This window comes from Neolamprologus multifasciatus, chromosome 15 (genome assembly GCF_963576455.1).
Source record: "Neolamprologus multifasciatus chromosome 15, fNeoMul1.2, whole genome shotgun sequence".
Taxonomy (NCBI): Eukaryota; Metazoa; Chordata; class Actinopteri; order Cichliformes; family Cichlidae; genus Neolamprologus; species Neolamprologus multifasciatus.
The window spans coordinates 34,736,181-34,759,353 of record NC_140453.1 but is presented as its reverse complement, the minus strand read 5'-3'; the positions used below and the strand labels follow the sequence as shown (position 1 = coordinate 34,759,353).

At 43.6% G+C, this 23,173-nt stretch overlaps 2 protein-coding genes across 5 annotated transcripts; one reads left to right on the top strand and one right to left on the bottom strand.

The window, feature by feature from the left end:
- The first annotated feature begins 1,873 nt into the window (after positions 1-1,873).
- Positions 1,874-4,061, top strand: LOC146502546 (angiopoietin-related protein 4-like). The gene is made up of 4 exons (XM_085133135.1): positions 1,874-2,646; positions 2,881-2,988; positions 3,082-3,169; positions 3,566-4,061. The coding sequence occupies exons 1-4, from the start codon at positions 2,206-2,208 to the stop codon at positions 3,742-3,744; spliced, it is 816 nt and encodes a 271-aa protein (XP_084989261.1). The 5' UTR covers positions 1,874-2,205; the 3' UTR covers positions 3,745-4,061.
- A 3,615-nt stretch (positions 4,062-7,676) lies between these two features.
- On the bottom strand, positions 7,677-22,866 carry LOC146502545 (dipeptidyl peptidase 9-like). 4 transcript variants are annotated; one of them, XM_085133126.1, is made up of 21 exons: positions 22,710-22,866; positions 20,210-20,300; positions 18,915-19,159; positions 17,011-17,123; positions 15,673-15,846; positions 14,882-15,050; positions 14,400-14,510; positions 14,083-14,211; positions 13,871-13,932; positions 13,677-13,777; positions 13,390-13,567; positions 13,065-13,224; positions 12,782-12,861; positions 11,514-11,684; positions 11,026-11,161; positions 10,738-10,883; positions 10,313-10,459; positions 10,003-10,155; positions 9,420-9,562; positions 9,062-9,173; positions 7,677-8,941 (listed from the first exon to the last, which is right to left on the bottom strand). In XM_085133126.1, exons 2-21 carry the CDS (start codon positions 20,263-20,265, stop codon positions 8,849-8,851), a joined length of 2,679 nt encoding a protein of 892 aa, XP_084989252.1. In that variant the 5' UTR covers positions 20,266-20,300; positions 22,710-22,866; the 3' UTR covers positions 7,677-8,848. The 4 variants fall into 4 exon arrangements, with proteins under 4 accessions (XP_084989252.1, XP_084989251.1, XP_084989250.1 ...); XM_085133125.1 differs by lacking the exon at positions 22,710-22,866 and adding an exon at positions 22,532-22,696; XM_085133124.1 differs by lacking the exon at positions 22,710-22,866 and adding an exon at positions 20,474-20,576.
- Between the last annotated feature and the right edge of the window lie 307 nt (positions 22,867-23,173).

Here is a 23,173-nt window from a genome sequence, read left to right as displayed (position 1 = left end):
GTGTTGAAATATTAAATGTAACAGCACTAAAAATCACATTTACCTCCTGGTACAAAACACAGTTTTGGCCTCTGTGGATATATCTATTATTTTATAACTCATCCACCTGGAAAACAAAGTCAGGGGCGTAACCATGATGACTGTCAGGCGTCTGCTACTGGAGCCTTCTGGAGCGTTTGAATGGATTATCTGACTGATATCAGGAGTCGCTGTGTGGTACAGAAGCTTGTTCTTGAGTTTGGGTGAGTGAGTAGCTTATTAGTCCGTTACTTGTAACTTCTGGCTTCAAGAAACTAACGTGGTGGTGGCCAAAATACAAATATGCGAGGCTTCAAGTACTTTCATTTTTACAGATGATTGCCTGCTAACTAACAGAAGTCGGAAAGTTTGGCCTCTTTTGTATACAGTCTGTTTTACTTCCCAAAACGCTGAGTGAGTCATTCCAAAGTGAAGCACAGACTGACTGGAAAAACTGGTTCCCAGTGTACGCAGATCCTCCTGTGTCTGCTGGCTGTGCTGACCCTCCTGCAGCTCCCTGCATCACGCAGGGCCACATTTATCACCTCACGGGACATGAGCTACATGCAAGCAGCACAGCCTCATGTTTAATGCGAACATAGTGTTCAGATAGAGCTGAGTAAGGACGGAGACCCGCCTGTGCGGCCGACTGAGGACAATGGTCTGGTTCATGTAAGCTGAGTGCAGCGGGTTCGGAGGATACGTGCAGAAGAGCAGCCTGCAGTGGGAGGAAGGCCTACGTGCACCGGGTGTCCAGCATCCAGGAAGTACCCTGCTCCCTGCAGAGGTTCATCATGTAAAAACTCAAATCCTGCTGGTACGAGAAGTGCACCTCTGCATAATGACACATGTGGATAAACAAGGAGAAACGCGTCTTTTTTATGATTGGACAAAATGTACAGTGGAAATGCAAGTTTGCTGTTCTGAGTCAGAGCGAGGGTTTCTTTCACTTTTACTTGCAAGTAATTTTTTTCAGCATTAATTTTCCACCATAACAACATATTATTACTTAGTGACTCCAGTCAAACATTAACTGTTTAACATTAACTGACCTTTTAGTTAAACATGTAGTTGTTTGTTGTTGGCTGACTCTCTTATCCCTCTACAATACTCGCTGTCCTTACATTTTCCAGCCTTTCTCTTCCCCGCAGCATGAAACCTCCCAAGTTTACTCTAATCCAGTGATACCTTAACATACAATGGGTATAGAAACATTTGGACATGTGCATTTCATCATATTGGCTGCTTAGCGCTTTGAGAGAAGTACAGTATCTGAGCCTAATGTGTGATTAAATGTGAAACAGGAGCCGTGACCGGCTGACACGTGCGTATGTGAGTCTGAGCGCCTGGCAGGACATCAGCATCACGTTCCTCATGTCTGCGTGAGTGCGTGAACGGGGTTTCTGTTGTCAGGAACGAGTGTGTAAAAGGGCCTGAAGGCTTGAACTTTCCCCTACTTCTCACAGTGACTCCTCAGCCTCTGTTGTTCACCAGCATTCCTGATTCAGCAACTGGTTGTCTTCACCCACTGAGATTATTAACGGCATTCAGCTATCAGGGCTTTAGTCTTAAACGTGAAAAAGTCCAAAAGGAATCATTGGTTTTTGGGTGAAACTGTTTTAGGGACGGCTTAAAAGCCAATCAGATGTGAAAATAGGGACTTTGAAGGAGTTTTAAGATTTAATAAAAGAGCCATCAAAAGAAAAAGAAATAACTGCTTCTATGGTACATGGATCTGTGGGTCATTTCAAGGGAACATTTTATAGCCCTGAGCTGTTGGAAATTATCTGCATTTATTAAGATGTTACAGAAATAATAAAACAAATAGTTGATTTGTAAATGAATCAGCAGTGAGAACAGCGGGAAGTCAAAGTGTCTTTGTAGCAAATGAAACCAACAGAGTGGGAATAAGAGGCAAAAATATGACATCATCAGCATAAAAAGGCTAAACTAAGCCTCAAAACTAAAACTGTAAACATGTCATGTTTCTGCATCAGTGAGTGTATAACCAGAAAATCAGGCCCTCCTTGCATCATGTTGCTCACTGTGAGACTTTCCCCGCCCCCTCTTCCTCCTCCTCTCCTACCAGAGCTATAAAAAGCCTCAGTGCCTCTCAGTGAGCAGCACACACAACAGACAGACACAGATTTCAGACAGCAGCACTGACACCAGATCGGACCTACAACGATGAAGATGCCTCAACTTCTCATCCTCCTCGTGACCATTTTGGTGCACGCAGCAGTTGGTTTCCCCACTGACAGGAGGGGCCGGGAGAAACAGGCCTCGTGGGACGATGTGAACGTGGTGGCCCACGGCCTCCTCCAGCTCGGCCTGGGGCTAAAGGAGCACGTGGACAAGGCCAAAGCCCAGATGAGCGACATCAACACCAAACTGAAGGCCTTCAACGGCACGGTGGCCGAGCTGGAGAGGAAACAGCGGGAGCAAGATGAAGCTCTGAAGGCCAGAAGTGAGGGGCCGGAGGAGAGTCAGAAGCTGGCGGAGCTGGCTGAGGAGGTGAAGAAGCAGACAGCGGATTTAAACTCCAGGATGGACTGGCTGCAGGGAGCGCTTACAGAGAGGATGCTGGACAGCAACGACAGCGGTCACTCAGGAGTCCCAGTGATCCAGGTGAGAGGGGGGAAAGAGGGCTTTTGTGGCTGCTCTTTAACCAGGTAGACACATGAGAGCAGTGCACGCCCATTTTAATAGACCGGAATAGCCCCTTTAAACCTTTTAGCGGCAGCCACTAAGAGTTCTCTCTTTAAATAATAATTCATTCCAAATTTAAGCAGTCTCCCATCCCAGACCGGTGGATGTTGTACGTTGCACAAAGCTGATGATGTTTCTCCCTGTTGTCTCCAGCTGCTGCTGGCTCAGAACAAACGCGTGGACCAGCTGGAGGAGAAACTCAAGCTGCAGCAAGACAAACTGGAGAAGCAGAGTCTGCAACTACAAGCACTGCAGAACAAGGTGAGCCGCACCACATCCACGAATCCACGCGTCCCCCAGCACCTGAGACGTTAAAGCAAAAAAACTTTAACGAAAAGTTTCTGTGTCCTGCAGATTTCGCATAAGAGAGTAAAGGCGCACAGGAGGAAACACGAAGAGATGGCACTGAGGGGCGAGGCTCAGCAGATCCACACAGAATCAGGTAAGATTTGTGCTATTGAAGTTTAAAGCCGTGCGTGCGTGTGTGTGCTGCTTTCAGAAGACTTTTAGACCCTCAGAGCACTTTCAGACATCAAGTCTCTTTTTACAAAAGTGGCAGCCTGAGCGCAGACACGCATGAACTACATATGAATCATAACAAGTGACATAAGAGGTTCACCTTTGCGCCTGAGTTTATAGCGCTGACTTGTTGGCAGATCTGTGCGAGCACAGTCCAAAGATCAGGGAAAAGGAGGGCAGCAGCTTTAAAAACATGTTGACTGCACATACTTTTATTTCCAAGGCAGAGAAAGTTTCCCAAAGATTAATAACGAACGCCAAACTGTGAGCAGAAATGCAAAGTGCAGCCTCAAACTCATCACTCTTCTCTTCCTCTCAGGTTTGACCGGAGACGGTGATGATCTCCTCCTACGTGGGCAGCGAGCCAGCAGAGACAGGAGGAGCAGGAGGGAGCAGCTCAAGAAGCAGGCGGCATCCTTCTCCACGGCCACAGAGCGAGAGAGCAACTCTCTGAACGCCGGTCATCTAAAAATGACACCGCCATCCCCGAACCATTAAAGCAGAGCGCTAAAGAGAGAATGACTTTAACTTAAACGCTGAACTACTGAAGGACTGAAACCAGAGTGTTTACACGCACATCATTGCTCTCTGCTGATTCACTGCAGGGTCAGACACATGGATGCTATGCCATGCTATAACTCATTGTCTCATTGGACATGTTCAGTCATATTGACGGGTGTAACTTTATTCCCTTTGTAAGGGATTTATCCAATTGTTTTGTTTTGTACTTAAATAATGTGCAGTTTCTTATTTTATGGATTTTTATGAATATTTTATATGAACTGGATGGAAATAAAACTTTTAAGTTTACCTTACCAGGACGTCCTGGCTCTTTGTTTGTGGTTGAAGAGGTTGAATGACATGACTCCAGGAAGACAGTCTAGACTTTGCTCTTTATTTTATATTTCAGTGTGATAAACAAATAGAATTATTCACTTATGAGGCATTCATTTCTGTCATTGTGTGGGTCTGTATGCAGGGAAACTTTGCTCCACAAATGAGCAGCTATTAAACTGCATTTAAACCCGACTATAAAAGTGAAGTTGAAGCCAAATTGAATTGGGGCCAAACGATTGGAAATCATGAGAGCTACACAAGTTTTGATGCCACCTAGAGGTGGGAGCAAAGAAGTGGCCACTTTACACTTTGCTAGAAGCAGGTTGGACACCAGTTTTCTTTCAGAACGGCTCAAATTCAACAAGCTGCTGAAACCATTCCTCAGAGATTTGGTCCATGTTGACCTGGCAGCATCACACAGTTACTGCTTGTTTGTTGCACATCCAGGGTGTAAATTCCCAGTTCAGCAACATCGCAACAGATGTGGGATTGGAATGAGATCTGGTGACTGTTGAGGTTATTTGAGTACCGCGTATTTAGCGTCATGATCAAGAAACAAGTTTGCGATGACCTCAGCTTTGTGTCACAGTGTGTTATCCTGCTGGAAGCAGTGTGGTCACAAAGGGACATGATCGGAAACAAGACTCAGGTAGGCTGTGGTGTTTAAACAGGGCCCAGTTGATACTAAGGAAGAATATTCCCCTCACTATTACAGCAGCAGCAGCCTGAACCGCTGATACAAGTTGGGATGGATCCATGTTTTCATGCTGTTTAGTGCAAACTGTGACCACCACCCAAATGTCAGACTGGGCAACATTTCATCAATCCTTTGTTGTCCAGTTTGTGTGAGCTGGTGTGACCCATAGCCTCAGTTTCCTGTAGCCCATCAGCTTCAGCACGTGTCAGACACGTGCATCCAGAGGTGCTCATCTGTATACCTTCCCAGTAACAAGTGGTTATCTGGAGTCACTGTTGCCTTCATATCAGCTCGCAGCAGTCTGGCTATTCTCCTCTTACCTCTGATATCAAAGCAACAAGATATTTTCACCCAGAGAACTGCTGCTCACTCGATATTTTGCTCCTTTTCACGCCATTTTCTGTAAACCCCAGAAAAGGTTGAGTAATACTCAGACCAAGCACCAACAACAATGTGCAAAATCACTTAAAGTCACCGTTCTCATGCTCACTTTGAACATCACTGGGTCGCCTTGACCATGCCTACATGCCTAAATGGATTAGGTTGATGCCATGTGATTGGCTGATTAGATATTTGCAGTAATAGGTGTCCCTAATAAAGTGGCCAGAGAGTTAATATTGGGGGACTGAACAGTGAACTTTTAAAGGTTTATTTTTCTTATCAGAGTATTATCTAATTATTACAGAATTGGAAAGTAATCTAAATCCCTCTGCAGCTCTGTAATAACGAAGCTGTCCTGCATTAGGTCTTCATGAACACATTTAAATTCAGTTTACTTAAAAATATCCAATGCACTGTTTACGTTACTGTGTTAAGCTTTTTTAGTCCATTTTAATAATTGCATCCTAAGTTTAATAATGAACTGCCTTAAATAATATTCACTCTGCTTTGTGTGATGACTTTTTTTTAATACAATATGGTTAAAATGGTGCTATGGCGTGCCAAGGTGGTGCTCTGGTTGAAAGCAACGGTCCTAACGTACAGTGGGGCAAAAAAGTATTTAGTCAGCCAACGATTGTGCAAGTTCCCCCACTTAAAATGATGACAGAGGTCAGTAATTTGCACCAGAGGTACACTTCAACTGTGAGAGACAGAATGTGAAAAAAAAATCCATGAATTCACATGGTAGGATTTGTAAAGAATTTATTCGTAAATCAGGGTGGAAAATAAGTATTTGGTCACCTCAAACAAGGAAAATCCCTGGCTCTCACAGACCTGTAACGTCTTCTGTAAGAAGCTTTTCTGTCCCCCACTCGTTACCTGTATGAATGGCACCTGTTTGACCTCATCATCTGTATAAAAGACACCTGTCCACAGCCTCAACCAGTCAGACTCCAAACTCCGCCATGGCCAAGACCAAAGAGCTTTCGAAGGACATCAGGAAAAGAATTGTAGACCTGCACCAGACTGGGAAGAGTGAATCTACAATAGGCAAGCAGCTTGGTGTGAAAAAATCAACTGTGGGAGCAATCATCAGAAAATGGAAGACATACAAGACCACTGATAATCTCCCTCGATCTGGGGCTCCACGCAAGATCTCATCCCGTGGGGTCAAAATGATCATGAGAACGGTGAGCAAAGATCCCAGAACCACACGGGGGGACCTGGTGAATGACCTGCAGAGAGCTGGGACCAAAGTAACAAAGGTCACCATCAGTAACACACTACAACGGCAGGGAATCAAATCCCGCAGTGCCAGACGTGTTCCGCTGCTGAAGCCAGTGCATGTCCAGGCCCGTCTGAAGTTTGCCAGAGAGCACATGGATGATACAGCAGAGGATTGGGAGAATGTCATGTGGTCAGATGAAACCAAAGTAGAACTTTTTGGTATAAACTCAACTCGTCGTGTTTGGAGGAAGAAGAATACTGAGTTGCATCCCAAGAACACCATACCTACTGTGAAGCATGGGGGTGGAAACATCATGCTATGGGGCTGTTTTTCTGCCAAGGGGACAGGACGACTGATCCGTGTTAAGGACAGAATGAATGGGGCCAAGTATCGTGAGATTTTGAGCCAAAACCTCCTTCCATCAGTGAGAACTTTGAAGATGAAACGAGGCTGGGTCTTCCAACATGACAATGATCCAAAACACACCGCCCGGGCAACAAAGGAGTGGCTCCGTAAGAAGCATTTGAAAGTCCTGGAGTGGCCTAGCCAGTCTCCAGACCTCAACCCCATAGAAAATCTGTGGCGGGAGTTGAAAGTCCGTGTTGCTCGGCGACAGCCCCAAAACATCACTGCTCTTGAGAAGATCTGCATGGAGGAATGGGCCAAAATACCAGCTACTGTGTGTGCAAACCTGGTAAAGACCTATAGTAAACGTTTGACCTCTGTTATTGCCAACAAAGGTTATGTTACAAAGTATTGAGTTGTATTTTTGTTATTGACCAAATACTTATTTTCCACCCTGATTTACGAATAAATTCTTTACAAATCCTACCATGTGAATTCATGGATTTTTTTTTCACATTCTGTCTCTCACAGTTGAAGTGTACCTCTGGTGCAAATTACTGACCTCTGTCATCATTTTAAGTGGGGGAACTTGCACAATCGGTGGCTGACTAAATACTTTTTTGCCCCACTGTAGGTGTGGATATGAGTTGACAGCTGTTAGCCACACTGATCACAGTATAATAGGATGACTGAGGCAGTTCCTATGTCTGTGTGTGTGTATAACTGTGGGAGTGTTGAGGTTCTGCCCGTGTACCTGATAAAAGCTGGGCAGATCTCGTAATCACTCACAGTCAGCAAAAATTATTTCAGCAGCACTTTAAGTGGCGAGTGCTGGAGCTGTTTTTAACCGAGACTTTTACACGAGTATATTCTATAAATTCAATTTTGCACTAAACGATCAACGAAACTCCTTTAAAAACACATTTAATCTGGTGAGAAGAGTTTGGAAAAGATTGTTCACTTCTGTTTATTTCTTCAATATCTGAGAGTACATTTAACCATGTACAGATACCATGTCATGGCAGCTCATCTTACAGATGTTCATCAGACACTTGAGGTACTCTAACAGGTTCCCTGATATGGGTGGTGTGAGCGGGCGCTCTTAAACTCTTGCAAGGCACCTCAGATTGCCAACGGCTCTGCCAGACATCATGCAGGTCAGCTTGTCGGCACCAAGGCAAACATGTACTGTGCGAAAGTCCTCAGCAGCAGAAGAAAAAGAAGCTCCCGAGAAAAGTTAAAGCACGTGACTGAGGGAAGCAGTGACGAGTCGCTACGCATTCCCCTTATGAATGATTAGATAACAATAAAAGTATAAATTTTATTAATACACAATAAAAATGTGGCATTTGGCTTGGCATGCCACATAAAAATCATCTCTGACAGCACATGAGAAAGAAATCTCAAAGCACAAAAAGACTACAAAGTGTGTGACAAAGAGGGTTAAGCGCTGTTTTGTTTGCTCTTTCAGAGCTTTACATTTACTAGCTTCACATCAGTGTTTATTCACATGGGGGGAAAAGTGATATCTCTGTCAGTTGATACCCAGAAAAGCAGAACTTTAAAAAAAAAAATGGCACCAAAAAGAAAAAAAAATAGACAAACCAGGTTCAAAACTGGGCACTGCAGGTCCATTTATGCACTTTTTGCATTGCTGATGAATTGATTGTGTTGGTGCAGCATGTTCAGCATCAATCATCATTACTGTGACACTCTCTCACTCCACTGTGACTACAAACTCGAAAGCTACAGTTCTTTCTGGCGAATTGCGCCCCCTGCTTGTTTTGTGCCTTAAAGCAACCGATCGGTTCTCTCCCCAAAGCCTCCGTCAGCCTGAAGGCTACAAGAGGTCTCCTCAGTGCCGGGCAGTACCTGCCCATCGTACTGACATCTGCATTTGATCCCTGTAATGATTTACTGATGCTAAAATGCTGAAGTGCCTTTAAGACAGACATGTGTCAAGGTGTGATGAGATTTGGCATAGCTTGCATTCAACAGATTATAAAAATCTAGGAGGCGACGCGGAGTTGGACAAATGGAGGAATGTGAAAGAGGAGAAAAGGGGAGGAAGAACAGGAAGCGAGGAGAAAAGGTTGCTGCGTCAAAAGGCTTTATCAGAGGTTCTGCTGGAGGAAGTGCAGCAGTGTAATCTCATAATGCTCTCCAGACTCTGGACATCTGATGCTGTGTCGCTCGTTGGGGTAAACCTGAAAAAAACAGAAACCACAAACAAGCGTTTCAAAGCTGCTGCTTCTTCAAACGTGCCGGTCTCATCGTTAAACAGTGCGCAGGTTTGAACCCCGCGAGACATCAGTCAGCGGCCATACCTGCAGGCTGTACGGTTTCCCTGCTCGGATGAGTTGAGACACGAGGAAGTTAGTGTGGAAAAAGTGCACGTTCTCGTCTAAGAATCCATGCAGGATCAGCAACCTGTTGGGCCTGTATTAGTCACAAAGAGGGCATATAAAACACTGATGTGTTGCACCACTCGGAGAAAACAAACACCAAATACTAAGTCTCTTCCTGTGCTGCTTCATACAGAATTTTATGAATAACTCAAAGTATAATATAGTACTGCCAGAGGTAATAGTGCATTATAGTCTCAGCTGCCTGATGGATGCAGCAACATACAATAACTGAGTAATAATGTGTCACAAATGCACTAAAGCAGTAACTGTTTCTCACTCATTGGGAAGCTTGTCGACGTGCAGAGCCACAGAACAAGCTTCGTATCCCCTCTGGTTTTTTTCGGGGGTGTCCAAATATCGCTCCGTGTAGCCGGTGTCATAGGCCATCCACAACGTCACCGGAGCGCCCGCGATAGCAACCTAACCAACAAAGAGATCACACGGGAGACGGCGTCATCATTTCTGCCTTTCACTGAAAGTGAAGTTCCAGGTCTGTTCTCTAACAGAGGCAGCAATCACTCTGCATGGAATGTAATTATAGAAATTGCCTAAAGCACCAGGATTACCAACATGCATACAGCTTTTTTATTTTTGTGACGCTCACATCCTTAGAAAAGATACGGTAAATGTATCTGATGGAACAAATAATTTACTCTTAGGGCTTCAAAGAGTCATTTATCAGGTGATGGAGACCTATTTTTTTAATTAAACAACAAAGAGAGTATTACAAATGTGTGTTTAGATTTTTTTAATGGGTATTTCTGTTTCCCGGAGCAAAGAGGAAAAACTGAACTGACACATCAAACTTCTAGTTTTCGGCTTGTTGGCTGATCTAAATCTGACAGTAAATGTTTTTTCACCTTAAAGATGTCGGGTCTGTGGATGAGGCCCATGAGGGACAGGAAGCCGCCGTACGACCAGCCGTGGATGGCGACGCGACTCAGGTCTACAAACTTGTACTTGTCTGCGATGTAGTGCAAACCCTCCACCTGGTCTTCAATCTCCACCTGACCCTGGACAGAGGAGAAAAGATTGAACTTAGCAGCTTTGTTTCTACAGAAGAAAACTAAGAAAACAGGCTAATGTGTTCCTGAATTTTAGGAAACCTAGGAGAGTTTGGAGGGAGCATCTTCATCTTTAACCCGTACATGTTTGTCTCGTGACATTTACCATTCTGTCCTTCACAGCTCCTTCAAACTTGAGGCCTCGCTGGCAGGAGCCCCGCCCATCGATAACAAGCACAACGTAGCCCAAAGAGGCCAGCGTGCTCAGCCGCAGGTACTTCACCCCTTTATAAGAATTGTTCACTAATTGCACCTGGAAGAAAATAAACGTATGTTTATGTCACTGTGACATGACAAAAGGTGGAACAAATGAAGTGCTGTGAATACTTTCTGGATACGTTGTGAGCATTTTTGTGGAGTTCCTTTGCTAACGTTGAAAAGAAATTAAGGATCAGGTCATATAAATGAAGTGTGCAAACTGAGTTACTAGCATCTGCAACAGGCAGTTTATTGCTAACTGCACTCACACACTCGTTTAGTCTCGTTTAGTAAATCTGGCCCTATGAATGGGGTGGGAGTTGGAGGGCGAACCTGAGGACCACCATAGACAAAGACGACGGTGGGGTGCTTCCTCCCGGGGACTAGCTTCTCCGGTTTGTACAGCATGCCGTACAACTCGAAACCCGACTTGCCCGTGAAGCTAAAGATCTCTGGAGGTGTGCCGTCAAGTGGGAAAGCTGGAGACAACAACAACAACAAAAAAAAAGTTGTCCATTTTTAATGAGCAGAACAGGAAAACTAAACAAACAGGGAGGCAAGGGTGTCAAACCATCTGATAAAAGTGTAAAAATCTGTTTGATTTTAAGGGGAATTCAGTACCAGAAGATTCCATCATGCTCGCCCAAAACTGGGGCTCTTTGTGCAGAGGGTCGCTGTCTGAGCCATTCAGCTTGTAAATGTGGACACACGGTGCAGTGGTCAGGCTGCTGTAATGGCTGATAAACATGTCAAAGGTCTGTGTGAAAGAAAACAGATGAGGCAGAGTTAGAAAGCATCGCCAAGGTGTACGCAAACACTTCAAACACATATCTGAATGTGAAGTTTACTGCATTGGGTCATGCTCTCTCATGTGCATGAAACTGTTGGATACTGTTAAAGCCTGGCTCACATAAGAGAGCTATTCAAATGATAAAACAGGAAAAAGCAGGCGATACATAATTTGTGAAAATTTCTACAGGAAACAGCAAAAAAGGAACGATGAGACAGTAACTGCTTGTACTCTTTGATTTTAAAAAAGTAAAATAAGTTGACAGGTGTAGAAAGGTCAGAGGAGATTTGGCGAGGAACACGTGTGTGTATTCAGGTACCTGGCTCACAGAGCAGCTGTGGGAGAAGCCAGGTTTGGTGAGTCGGACGATTTCACCCGGCGAGTCGTAGCTCACCACGTAGAGGTGATGCTCCAGAGGAGAGTCTTTGGTTCCCTGAAAGTAAACCAGCTTGGCTGCCTCATCCACCCAAATCTGAGGGCTGGATGAACGCTGCACAAACAAGAAAAACAAAACAAAACAAACAAAAACACTGTTGGGACATTTTGTTTACACACAAACAAAAAGACAGCTGAGCTATGACACCAAACAGTAAGTAAGTATCTCCTTTATTAGGTTGTTCTAATCTGCATGTGAGTCTGTGTGTTATTAGTCTTTTTTAAGCAAAATGTAGAAATATTATTCTCATATTCAGATACATGCTGATGCAACAATACAAGAGAGGTGAGGAAGAGAGCACAGGCAGGGTGGAGCGGGCCCGAGTGTCGAGGTGACAGAAGGAAGAGCAAGAGTGAAAGGGAAGGTTTACGAGGTTTGGAGACGGTGCTGCTGACAAGACGACAAAAGGATTTGTGTTCAGAGTGACCAGGATGGACAAGATTAGAAATGAGTAAATCGGCTCAGCTCGATCACGGGGTGATTTTGGAGACAAGTATGAGAGGCGAGGCTGGGATGGCTTTGTATGTGTGCAGAGAGAGCGGATGAATTAGACAGAAGATGCTGAATATGGAGCTGCCAGGCTGGAGGAAAAGAGGAAGAACAGACAGACAGAGGTTTGGTGTATCAGTGGTGTGATGGAGGAGAATGCTAGGGATAGGATGAGATGGAGGAAGATGATCCACTCTGGCGACCCCGAAACAGAGCAGAGAGCAGCAGCAGTATAAGAAGAAGAAGATGCGACATAACAGTTACAGGAGCAAAACAACATAAAGACGACCAACTCTGCTCACAGCGCTTAATTAACCGACTACTTATGTGCTTACATGTGACGTATGCTGTGTCACTACTGTTACACTAATGCTGCTGGTACCTTGTTTCAAATTAGGTTGTTTGTCGTCAATGACAGCAGCTCATTGTAAAAGAAGGAAAATGCCCTTCATTTACTTGCACCTATAAATCCTTCTGCCTGCGAGCGCCAATAAAACCTTCAGTATTTTTATTCTATATCATTGATTATATATCACATTAATATATAATAGTGACACTACATTGCCTACCACTGCTCTATGTACTCAGGAGAAGTTATTTTGTATAAAACTATAGTTTTAAGTGGCTGCTGTGAATGTGGGAACCCATGTACAGGGCTTTACCTTTGCGCCATGATTGGCCAGCACCTCCCACTCCCCGCTGGTCACCATCACCTCCTCTTTGACTGGACACTTGAAATCATCTGATGACAGAGGAGCGAATGTGTCACATAGGTCGTGTGAGTGGCACAGTAAGAACAGCACAGTAAAACTATGTTACAAACCCAGAAACATCCCAGGAATACAGAATTGTTCATAAAATAAATAAATCTCACTTAAAACCATGTCAAAGATGTTCTGCATGAACAGTGCAGATGAGTTCGTGTGTGTCTGCACGTGGTGTTACCTTCAGAGTGCGTGTAGCCTTTGGCCCAGTGATGGCTGCCCCGCTGTAACACTGAGGTGATCTTATACAGGTGGCAGAAGCCAGTTTTGGACTCGTTTACTGTGATGAAAGTGATCTCGCCATCACTGGTTTGGATGAAAGGATGGAAGATGTCATGGACCTGTGTAGGAAAGGCAAACAGAGTAGGATTATATTTAAAGTAAAGCCTTAATTGTAAACTTCACAGCAAACATCTGCCTCTGTGCCACTCGGGCTGATTGAAACATGAGGGGAAACTAATATGAGAAACAACCAGGCTCGCTAAAGACGTGCTGCTGGTGCTCACATTGATCCAGATGTCGCTGGTCTCTTGGTAAATGATGAAAGGGTGGACCGAGTCTCCGAGGGCCTCCAGGCTCTCCCGTCTTTTGGCTTCGTCCTGATGCGCTGGGATGAAGAGTTCAGGAGGCAGCAGGACCAGCTGGAGATTCTGCTGCCGTCGGTCCATCATCACCGCCCACGCGCTGACACACAAACACAGGAGAGCTGTGATGCAACGAGAACATGTGCCCTATACTGACAAGTTTACTTCTGGGCTTCCTGTTTTTAACTATTTAGCATTTTCTGGCTTACAATCGGCCGTCTTTGGTCCATCCGGCTCTGGTAATGTACTCTGCACGTGGGAACAGGCTGGTAAAGGGAACAGGTAGCTCCTTTTCCTGTGTGCTGACAATCTGAAGAGAGAAAAAACACCAATCAGACCAGCTCACATCAGTGCTGCGTTCACTGTGGGGGAGAAACCCACTGAACTCTGAATGAGCACTTACTCTGCCTTGACTGTCTGTTTGTATTTCTGCTATTTTGAGGGTGATATCAGGATTTTTGCTGCCTGAAAAAGAAAGTAAGCTGATTTATGTACCAAAATATAAGCAAACATTTTACAGGAGCACATATAAACACAGGCTACACCCAGCATTAGGAGTTAAGCCATGTAGAAGTATATGTAGAACTTTTTTGTAGGTTTCTGCTGATTTGATACCTGCGTGTGGGTATCTGTACACATCAGTCTTGCGCTCTTCCAGAGCCGGAGATGGGACGTGGATGATCTCTACCTCAGACTCATCCACCTCCTCATAGAGAATCTGTAGAGTTTTCCCGCCGTCTGCCTCTAAACCAATGAGAACAGCCAGAAAAGTAAGCAGCTGTGAGGATTATTTAAAGATCTTTGGAAGAAACCGAACATGAAAGCTTGTAGAAATAATTTCATGAAGAAGCGACCGGTCTCACAAAAACTGTATTAATAAATATTGTGAGTCTTTTTCTAATGAATGATAACTACAAAATCAATGTACTCACCTTGATGAGCAGCCGGACACCACCAGTATCCAGTGAAGCGATCAAACTCTTCCTGGGTGACAAAAGTGGCTACGCCGGCAGATTTAGGATCCTCTTTGGGGTTATCGATACCTACAATAAAAACACCCGAGAGACAAAACACGAGAGTGAGCTTACATTAAGCAACCTGTGCCATCCCTACCAGGGTTTGACCTCCAGTTTAAGTTTACGGTGCTGTGGCTGACTTGAACAGCCGCTGTTATGCTTCTGTAAATATCTGGTGCCATCACTGGCTTCATGCACCACAACTAACAACGACTTATTTAATAACTAATATAAACGACTGTCTCTCAGTCCCAAACATACCATCAACAAAGAAAGAGAGAAAAGGATGAATTAAAGATGCTTTTGAGTCGATTTAGTTGGTTTAAGGGAACCATTTCAACTACAAGAAAGGAAAAAGTTGAAGGGAACTCGATAAATGTCACAGTCGCAGTTCACACCTTTGTGGCAGAAGGTGAGTCTCTTCTCTTCCCCCGTCTCAACACTAGTCACCCAAATGTCATTGTTGTTGATGAACCCGATGAAGCTGGGGTCACCGGGGCAGATCTTGGGGTCCATACGTGTGCCTGAATTCTGGCTCGTAATCTCTGTGGGATTCATCGGAGAAGTCTGGGGAAGAAAAAAGAAAAGAAAAACGAAACATTAATTATAAGATGCAGAGCCGCCTCTTCTTCCTGCAGCAGCTGAGGTCATTTGGTGTGTGTGTGAGGAGATGCTGCATATATTTTAATCACACTGTGGTGGCCAGTGCTTTCTTTTATGCTGCTGTGTGTCGGGGGTAAAGCCGGAGGTTGGACTTACTTAAGACTGTGGTGGGGAAGGGCACATCTCAACTTGTCCCCGCTGCAATAGGACATTTTTCACGTTTATATTGTATTTTTATCACTATTACTAACATTATTTGATTAGATGATTTTGTATTTTTGGCCAGAGGGATGTTTTTTGTTTTTTTTTAAAATAAAGATGCTGGATATTTGAATTTCTGCTTGGGGAAAAGTAAAGTATCGATCTGTCTATTATCATGGATATATTCTGATCCCTGCTGATGCTTTGCAGGGTTGAGGGGGATGGAGAAAACTTCAAGATACATGGAGTGAAGGGAGACTGCAACTTTTTATATTTAGTGATGCACAAAAATCAGATGTCCTTCCCAACTAGCCTCATCGGGTCTGTAATTTTCAGCCTGTGCTCTGCAGCAGTGAGAGTCTTACTTAACTGGCCTTTAACTCACAATGAAGCTGCCGTTCCCACCATCACGGCAGTAGTACAGGCTGCTGTTGGCCTGGAACAGGAAGAGGCCGCTGGGTCGGTGGTAGTCATAGGAAGTGATGCCAGACACCCCCAAACGCTTCCTCTCTCGCAGCAGCTCTTCTTCCCGAGAGAAGCCTCCGTGGTGAGGGCTGGCCTGAGGTCAGGAGTGACAAGAGAACGCAGAATGTGACGGTGACCAAAGTCAAGGTCAAAGACAGTTCGTTCACGCCGTGGAAAAACAAAAACATATAAACAAAACATGACCAAATTCCTAAATTACAGAGAGCGTCTCTGCGGACCAGGAAATAAAAGCTGTTCTCTCGCTTCAGCAGGAGCACGCTTTGTTTGTGAAATCAGCGCAGACCAGCTGGATAGCAATTAACATCAATCATGTGGTCTCATGTGACCTGAGTGTTCGAGTTAATTTGTCTTCAGGAGAAGATTTACAACAGCAGTTTTAAGCTCCATAAGGAGAGGTGCAATTATTTAGGAAATGGCTCACAATAAACCTCTAAATAACTAAATAGTCCTAAAGGGGAAATATCAAACACATTTCCAGGTCTATAGTTTTATTCAGGGGAAATTAAAAACACATCACATTAATATTTCACAGGTCCTTTACACAGCCTCTCAGACCAGACGCCGTCTGATAAAGAGACCGTTTCATCCAGCATTCCCTCAGCTGACAACAGCAACATACAGCTGTAGTCAGACTCATTCATTATATTATGACCGGTTTTTAATCAAATGTAGATTCCGCTGCACAATCCCTCAGTTGTAGCTGGCCCTGTGACACCAGTGACCATCCCTCTGCTTTCTGCTGCACTCGCTGCTAACTGAGAAGGTGCACGGTCAAACCCAGCGGATCAGTGGATTCACCTGGTTGGTGCTTGACTTGAGCCCGACATGAAGCTTCCATGCATTCACACTGTAAAGTTTTATGCACGTTAATGGTGTTTATGAGGTCAGACAGTCTTTGCTCTCAACTTTCAAGAAATATTTTTATAGAAATTCACCTGTAATTCTTAAACATTTTACCAAGTACAAACTTTAAAATCATCACTGTAAATAAAAGGCAAAAAAATCAGTAAGCCCCTTTAACCTCCTGCGACCCTGCATCCTCATTTGGGGACATTACCTTTTGGCTCTTTTGCACCTTCTACTTCATTCTGCTCAACAGTGTTTTAGATTTTGTTAAAGAATGCCAACGTTATTAAATAAATGCACTGTTCATATGACGATGCACAAAGACACGTCTGAAACGAATGTCAAAACATCCGATTGGACAGCAAGATGAGGACTAAAAATTCTTCCTCACCTGAAAGTGATCCAGCATTGGTTTCCAAGACAAAACCAACAGGGCATCTTTGCGGATCTTCTTGGGAATGTCTGAGTAGAGTAACGCATTTTCCCTGCTGGCGTAAGGCATTCCTGTGAGGAAACATACCACAGAAGGCATCAGACGAAGCAAGGCGAGCTGGTCTTGTTGTAGGCGCGCTCTGGTTCGACCGGCATTCGCAGCAGTAGTGTTGGCTTACACAAGCTTCTTACTGAGGAACATACCGCACAGAGTGCCAAGATGAGCAGGCAACCCTCGGGCCATAGGGCTAATGCAAAGGCCCAGGTTCAATTCCGCCCTGAGGCAATTCACAGCACGTCTTCCCCTGTGCCTCTTTCCCATTTTCTCTCCACTGCCCCTTCAAAATAAAGGCTAGAAAGCCCAAAAAATATAATAGAAGAAAACCCAAAGTCCATAATCAGGGGTTTCCATGGGGTTTTAGACATGATTGTGTTGTCTCCCATCTAATCAGTGTGTTCACGTACACGTCACCAGCTTACAGTGAAAATCCTGCAGTAAGGTCTTAAACAGAGACAGGTTTAACACTCAATTCCATTCAGTTTTATTTATATAGCACCAAATCACAACAACAGTCACCTCAAAGTGTTTTATATTGTAAGGTAAAGACCCTACAACAATACAGAGAACACCCCAACAATCAGATGACCCCTTTAAGCAAGCACTTGCGACAGTGGGGAGGAAAAAACACCCTTAAAACAGTGAAGAAACCTCCAACATGGCAAGGCTAAGGGAGGGTCCGCCATCTGCTGTGACCGGTTGGAGGTGAGGGGAGGGAGACAGGATAATAATAACAACAACTAATGACAAGACAAGACCCTTACTGTCTTGTCTTACATGATCACTCATCAAAAAGGTTTGTCCATGTAAGTGTACAGTTCGCTTTTTGTGTGCAGCTGTCTTGTGGCTGCATAAAAAAAAAGAAAAATGGCAGCTGATGTTTGTCATCACAGATGTTTGACAAAGACAACACATTTGTGTGCTATAAAATGTTCTAATAATCCAACTATGCAGTTCACAGAAAGGAAAGAATAAAACTTGGGTAAGAAGCTATTTTAAAAGCACGAGGTAGGTGTTTTTGGTTTGTTTTTTGCGCGGCTAGCTATATTTGAGACTGAACAACAAATCTATTAAATCAGTTTGGGAAGGCTCTACAGCAAAACTATGTAACTTCAGCTAAATGACAGTCGGGGAGGCAAACAGCAATTAAAGGATGATGGCTAATGCAGCATAAATACACCACGAAGATAAAAAACAGGCATGAGATCAACATCTACCACACACTTCTGGTCACAGTGAAGGTCTAAATATAAAAAGAGCATTCAGACCAGGCGGTAACTGTTAAGGTCTGACTGGTTATAATGGACAAAATAACCAAACCATCAGCTATGGTTAGCAGTTATAGCTGACTAAATTAGTCAACATTACACAGCTTACTATAGCCAGGTATCAAAATGTAAAACTCAGCGCAACAAAAACTAGCAGCCATTTCACAAGAATCCTGTGTGCTACAGCTGCAAGACGAGGGGGGAAAAAAAAGCAGAAATATGTCCACAATGCAAAATGTTGTTCCACATTTTTTTCCAGCACACACTAAAGCCAGTGCAGCTCTGTGGAAATCAAATGAGCTCGAAAACAGGTGCAGGCTGGCAGCTCTGACTCACCAGCTGCATCCACAGATTTTTCACAGACGTGTGCTACCTTTCAAAGAGACTGAACGGAAGCCACTGAATCTGCAAGCCAACAAGTCACGGCCGCTAAAAAATGCCTCTGTGAGCTCGGGCTTCTTACAGCGCTTGTGGAAAATGACATGTTATTTCAGCCATTCATGTGTCAGACCTCAGGTTTCAGTTACCGCCGCTCACCAAGGTAGTAGATGCGGTGAGAGTGCGGGCTGCTCTCGTCTTTCTGGATGAACTGGAAGTCGTGCGGTGCCTTGTTGATAACCACGCCGGTGTTTTTGCGGCTGTTGTGGATGATCTTCCGCAGGCCATCCCACGTATGTTTCTCCACCTGGAACTGGGTGGAACTCACGTCCTCCATCTCCACCACCTCTGTGCTGTCTGAGAGCTCGTCCACCCCGGTCATGCCTGCCAGTGCTGCTCTCACACTGTCGACAGACATTTATACCCATTAGCGTGATCTGCCTACGCTCAGCCCACAAATAAAACAAAACCATTAGGCTTCTAAATATATGAAACACTCTAAACCACAGATGTGAAATTCACCTTACATCATGGGCCCTACAGACCCCTTTGATTGTAAGTGGGCCAGATCACTAAAACTCCCCTTTCTGTTAGTCTAAAGATATTAAACTAAGCATTTAATCCCTGAAATATCTTAATGTAAGAAAAATAAATGTAATTTCTACGGGCCCGTTCTTTAAACGGCCATAACTCTGCTACCGCTTGTACTACAGACAAAATTCAGGAGAAGAAGAGAGTATCAGGGTTATTTGGGAAATCATGGTGGAATAAAACATTCACAAGGCACTGCTGCCTGAACACAGACAAAAAAATTGGCTCCTCCTAGATTTTATCATGTATGCTTCCCAACTTCTCCTGAATGATTTGAATAATTTTGTAATTTTACAGCCCAAATTACATAAGTCCAAGCAGTCTGTGTGATACTTGGGTGATGATGATTACATGAATGGCAATGGGGAAAGTCCTAATCAGCTGCAAAACCTACAGTAAAGTAAAACAACTACGGGCTGCTTCACATCTTCCAAAGCTAACCAGGGGGCTGGACTGGATCGCTTTGCCAGGCCGATTTTAGCCCCCGGGCCTTATGTTTGACATCCATGGTTTAAGCAGTTGAAATAAATCCTCTAAGAGATCTTTTAAAGTCAACAAATGCTGCTATTAATTGGCATGAAATTCAGCACCGATGTTAAAGACTTTGGTGTTTACTGGTCCATTTACCCCACCAGCAGGTCAGTATTTTAGCTTGTGAGATACTTCAGTCTGTGATCAAATATCTACAAAGCTAATTAAATTAGTCAGAAAATACTTCTATTCTAATGATGAACATGTTAATCTTAATACTAGCTTTAAGCTTTTCTAAACTTTTTGTTCATTAAACCTGTGAAAATGGTTACAAAAATGATTTGATTGAGCTGAAAATTCAAACCAAATGACAGTCAGATAGCTTCACCTACCTTACCTCGCCGTCTTCTGTTTTGTCTTCAATTTTCGGCCTCTTTACTCTGTGCATTAACTGTTCAACCAGACTGAACCAGACCTGACACCCTGTAAAACACCAGGCAACCGAATAAAAACTGGGAAACTTTCTTTCCAGATCACAGAAATTCAACAGCATGGCGACAGCTCGTCTAACTCGGTCTAATAACAGAAGCAAACAGAAACTACAGCAATCCATAAGCTAAGCTAAGCTCACAGGCTATGAACAGTGAAAGTGTTACTGGGGTTGAGGCCCCGCTCTTGTCCCACATCTCTGCACTTCTTCATGGAGAAGCTGCTGTTCTTCAGCTTGCCATATTCCAGCTGAGCATTTCTCATGTGAAGCCTCACCGAGTATGACTCGAACACTACAGCGTCTGTGTCATAAGTGTGGCAAATTTCACACTGCAACTCCGCATTTTACTGCAGCACTATAGGCTGTTCTGCTGCCTGGATCCTTAACATAGTGTACAGCACACACGGCAGTATTTTTCCAGAAGTTAGCCAACTTCAGGGATTTTGCCACACTGGGAATAGTAGGAATGATATACAGTCACCGGACACCTTTTCGGGTACACCTGTTAAACTGCTTGTTGACACTAATCAGCCAATAACATGGCAGCAACTCAGACCATCAGAATGTGGAAGAAAGTAGATTTAAGTGACTCTGAACATAGCATGATTATTGGTGTCAAACAGGCTGGTGTGACGATTTCAGATATTGGTGATCTACTGGGATTTTCCTCCTGTGTGGAAAATCCCCACACAACCTCAACTGGGGGTTACCAGAGAATGATCTAAAAAAAGAGAAGATATCCAGTGAGCAGCAATTCTCTGTGTCAGAGGTCAGAGGAGAAGGACCAGACTGTTTCATAAACGAAGGCAACGGGAACTCAAAAAACAAACAAAAAAAACAAAAACACGAAGGTTATAGTGCAGCAGAGCATTTCTGGATTCACAACCCCTTGAAGCAGAAGGACTACAGCAGTAGAAGACCACACATTTAACACTCCTGTCAGCTAAGAATAGGAAACTGAGGCTTGAATTTAAACGAGCGCAACAAAATTGCATAACAGAATATTGGAAAAACATTGCCTGGTCCGATGATTCTTAACTGTGGATGAAAGCATCGATCCTTCATGCCTTGTAGCAACGCCTCTTGCTGGTGGTAGCCTAATGGTGTGGCAGATTTTTCCTTGGCACATTTAGGGCCAATTTGGTAAAATTTGACCATTGTTTAAAACACCACAGCCTACCTCAGTGGTGTCGCTGAGGATGTCCATCAGTGTACCTGCTCTACCAGGATAACGCACTGTGTCACAAACTTCTAATTATCTCATATTGGTTTCTTGAACATGAGTTCACTGTACTCAAATGGCCTCCACAGTCACAGATCTCCAAAAGAGTGCTTTTGGGATGTGGTGAAAGACTTGCATCATGGATGTGCAGCTGACAATTTCAGTCATGTCAATATGGACCAATAATATCTGAGAAGTATTTCCACCACCTTGTTGAGTCTATGCCATAAAGACTTTAGGCAGTCTTGAAGGCAAAAGGGAGTCCAACTAGCCCGGTGTACCTAAATAAATGTCCAGTGAGAGTATACAAGTCAAGAAAAAATAACATAGCTTGATGATGTAAACATGTATTACATATGGTTAAAAAAAAAACTTTAGTGCCTGATAAATGGAGACAATGAGGTGCTTAAAATACCAATTACACGTTTACAGTCCTCAGGCTAAAATGTTACTGAATATTCCCCAACACCTGTCAGGGCATCAAGAAAGTGTTGTGTCACTGTATTTAACTTCTACTGACTGCTAGCTTAAATGTAGATTAGACTCATTTGACTCCACAAAAGACACCGTGAGAACCTCGCGTTTCATTTTTGACATCCGTGTCCTCTACATCTGTACATTTTTATGTTTCACTGACACCATAAAAACGCAGATTCGCGTTAGAAACAGCGACTCACTTTCACTATTTCTGCCCAGGCTGACACTTATGCTAGTGAACTTAAAGGTCTAAGCTAATAACAGGCTAACAGAAAACTTCTGGCAGAGTGTGTCCTAAGCGCCAAACTTTGCAAAGCCTAACCATCCAATAATTATATGCATATATATTATATCCAATAATAAAACTCCCTGTGGCTGTGATGCGCTGCTGGGAGCTAACATGTTAGCCACCCATTAAACAGAACAGAAACGAGCAAGCTAGCTATTGGGTAAACCAGAAGAGCACAAAACAGAAAACGTAAGAAACACAGCAAAACAAAAAATAACCACTCGCTTCCATCTTACACTTTCTGCCCGGAGACCTTGAAGCTGTATCTCCTTTTGTCGAATAGACGTCTGTGTTGAAAAGTCGTGATTAATTAGAGTTAACTACTTTTCAGAGACCAGGTAGCTTGATGCTAAAACGATAGCAACGCGGAAATAGACTGTGAATCAAACCCGAGCAACGTTAGAAAATTACTACCTTTAACCCGGATATACTCGATCCGTTTGTTTTTCGTGTCTTTCAGCCTGTATTTTTCCTTTTTTACTGGGCGATATTTCAAACTTGAACCTGCTATTTTAATTTCGAAGAACCCAAAATGATTTGCTTCCTTGTCAATGTGACAATAGCCAAATGTAACCCATTCATTTAAAAACAATCAAAAGATACTTACATCAGTCCTTTTTCAACTGTTTACCCCCCCCCCCACCACCTTTAAAAAAATAAAAAATAAAAAAAAACACCAGATAGAAACACAACTGAGATCACCGAGAATCATTTTATCCTTAAAACGTTTATTTTTGTAATAATTTTTCATCTTTACTTTTTGCATAAGTGCAAAAATGCACCCAAAACAGCCACCTGAGGGAAGTCTACATCTTTAAATAAAAAAACAAGCAAAGTGTACATTTATAGTACAAAATTTTTTTTCCTTTTTAAAAAAT

Excerpts from the sequence above, each read along its gene's own strand:
- LOC146502546 (XM_085133135.1), top strand. The coding sequence starts at position 2,206 with ATGAAGATGCCTCAACTTCTCATCCTCCTCGTGACCATTTTGGTGCAC. Across the intron at positions 2,647-2,880 it reads CAGGAGTCCCAGTGATCCAG|CTGCTGCTGGCTCAGAACAA; the intron begins GTGAGAGGGGGG and ends TGTTGTCTCCAG. Across the intron at positions 3,170-3,565 it reads GCAGATCCACACAGAATCAG|GTTTGACCGGAGACGGTGAT; the intron begins GTAAGATTTGTG and ends TCTTCCTCTCAG.
- LOC146502545 (XM_085133124.1), bottom strand. The coding sequence starts at position 20,570 with ATGAGAAATGCTCAGCTGGAATATGGCAAGCTGAAGAACAGCAGCTTC. Across the intron at positions 13,568-13,676 it reads TGGACCAAAGACGGCCGATT|CGCGTGGGCGGTGATGATGG; the intron begins GTAAGCCAGAAA and ends TTTGTGTGTCAG. Across the intron at positions 11,685-12,781 it reads TGGCCAATCATGGCGCAAAG|CGTTCATCCAGCCCTCAGAT; the intron begins GTAAAGCCCTGT and ends TTGTTTGTGCAG.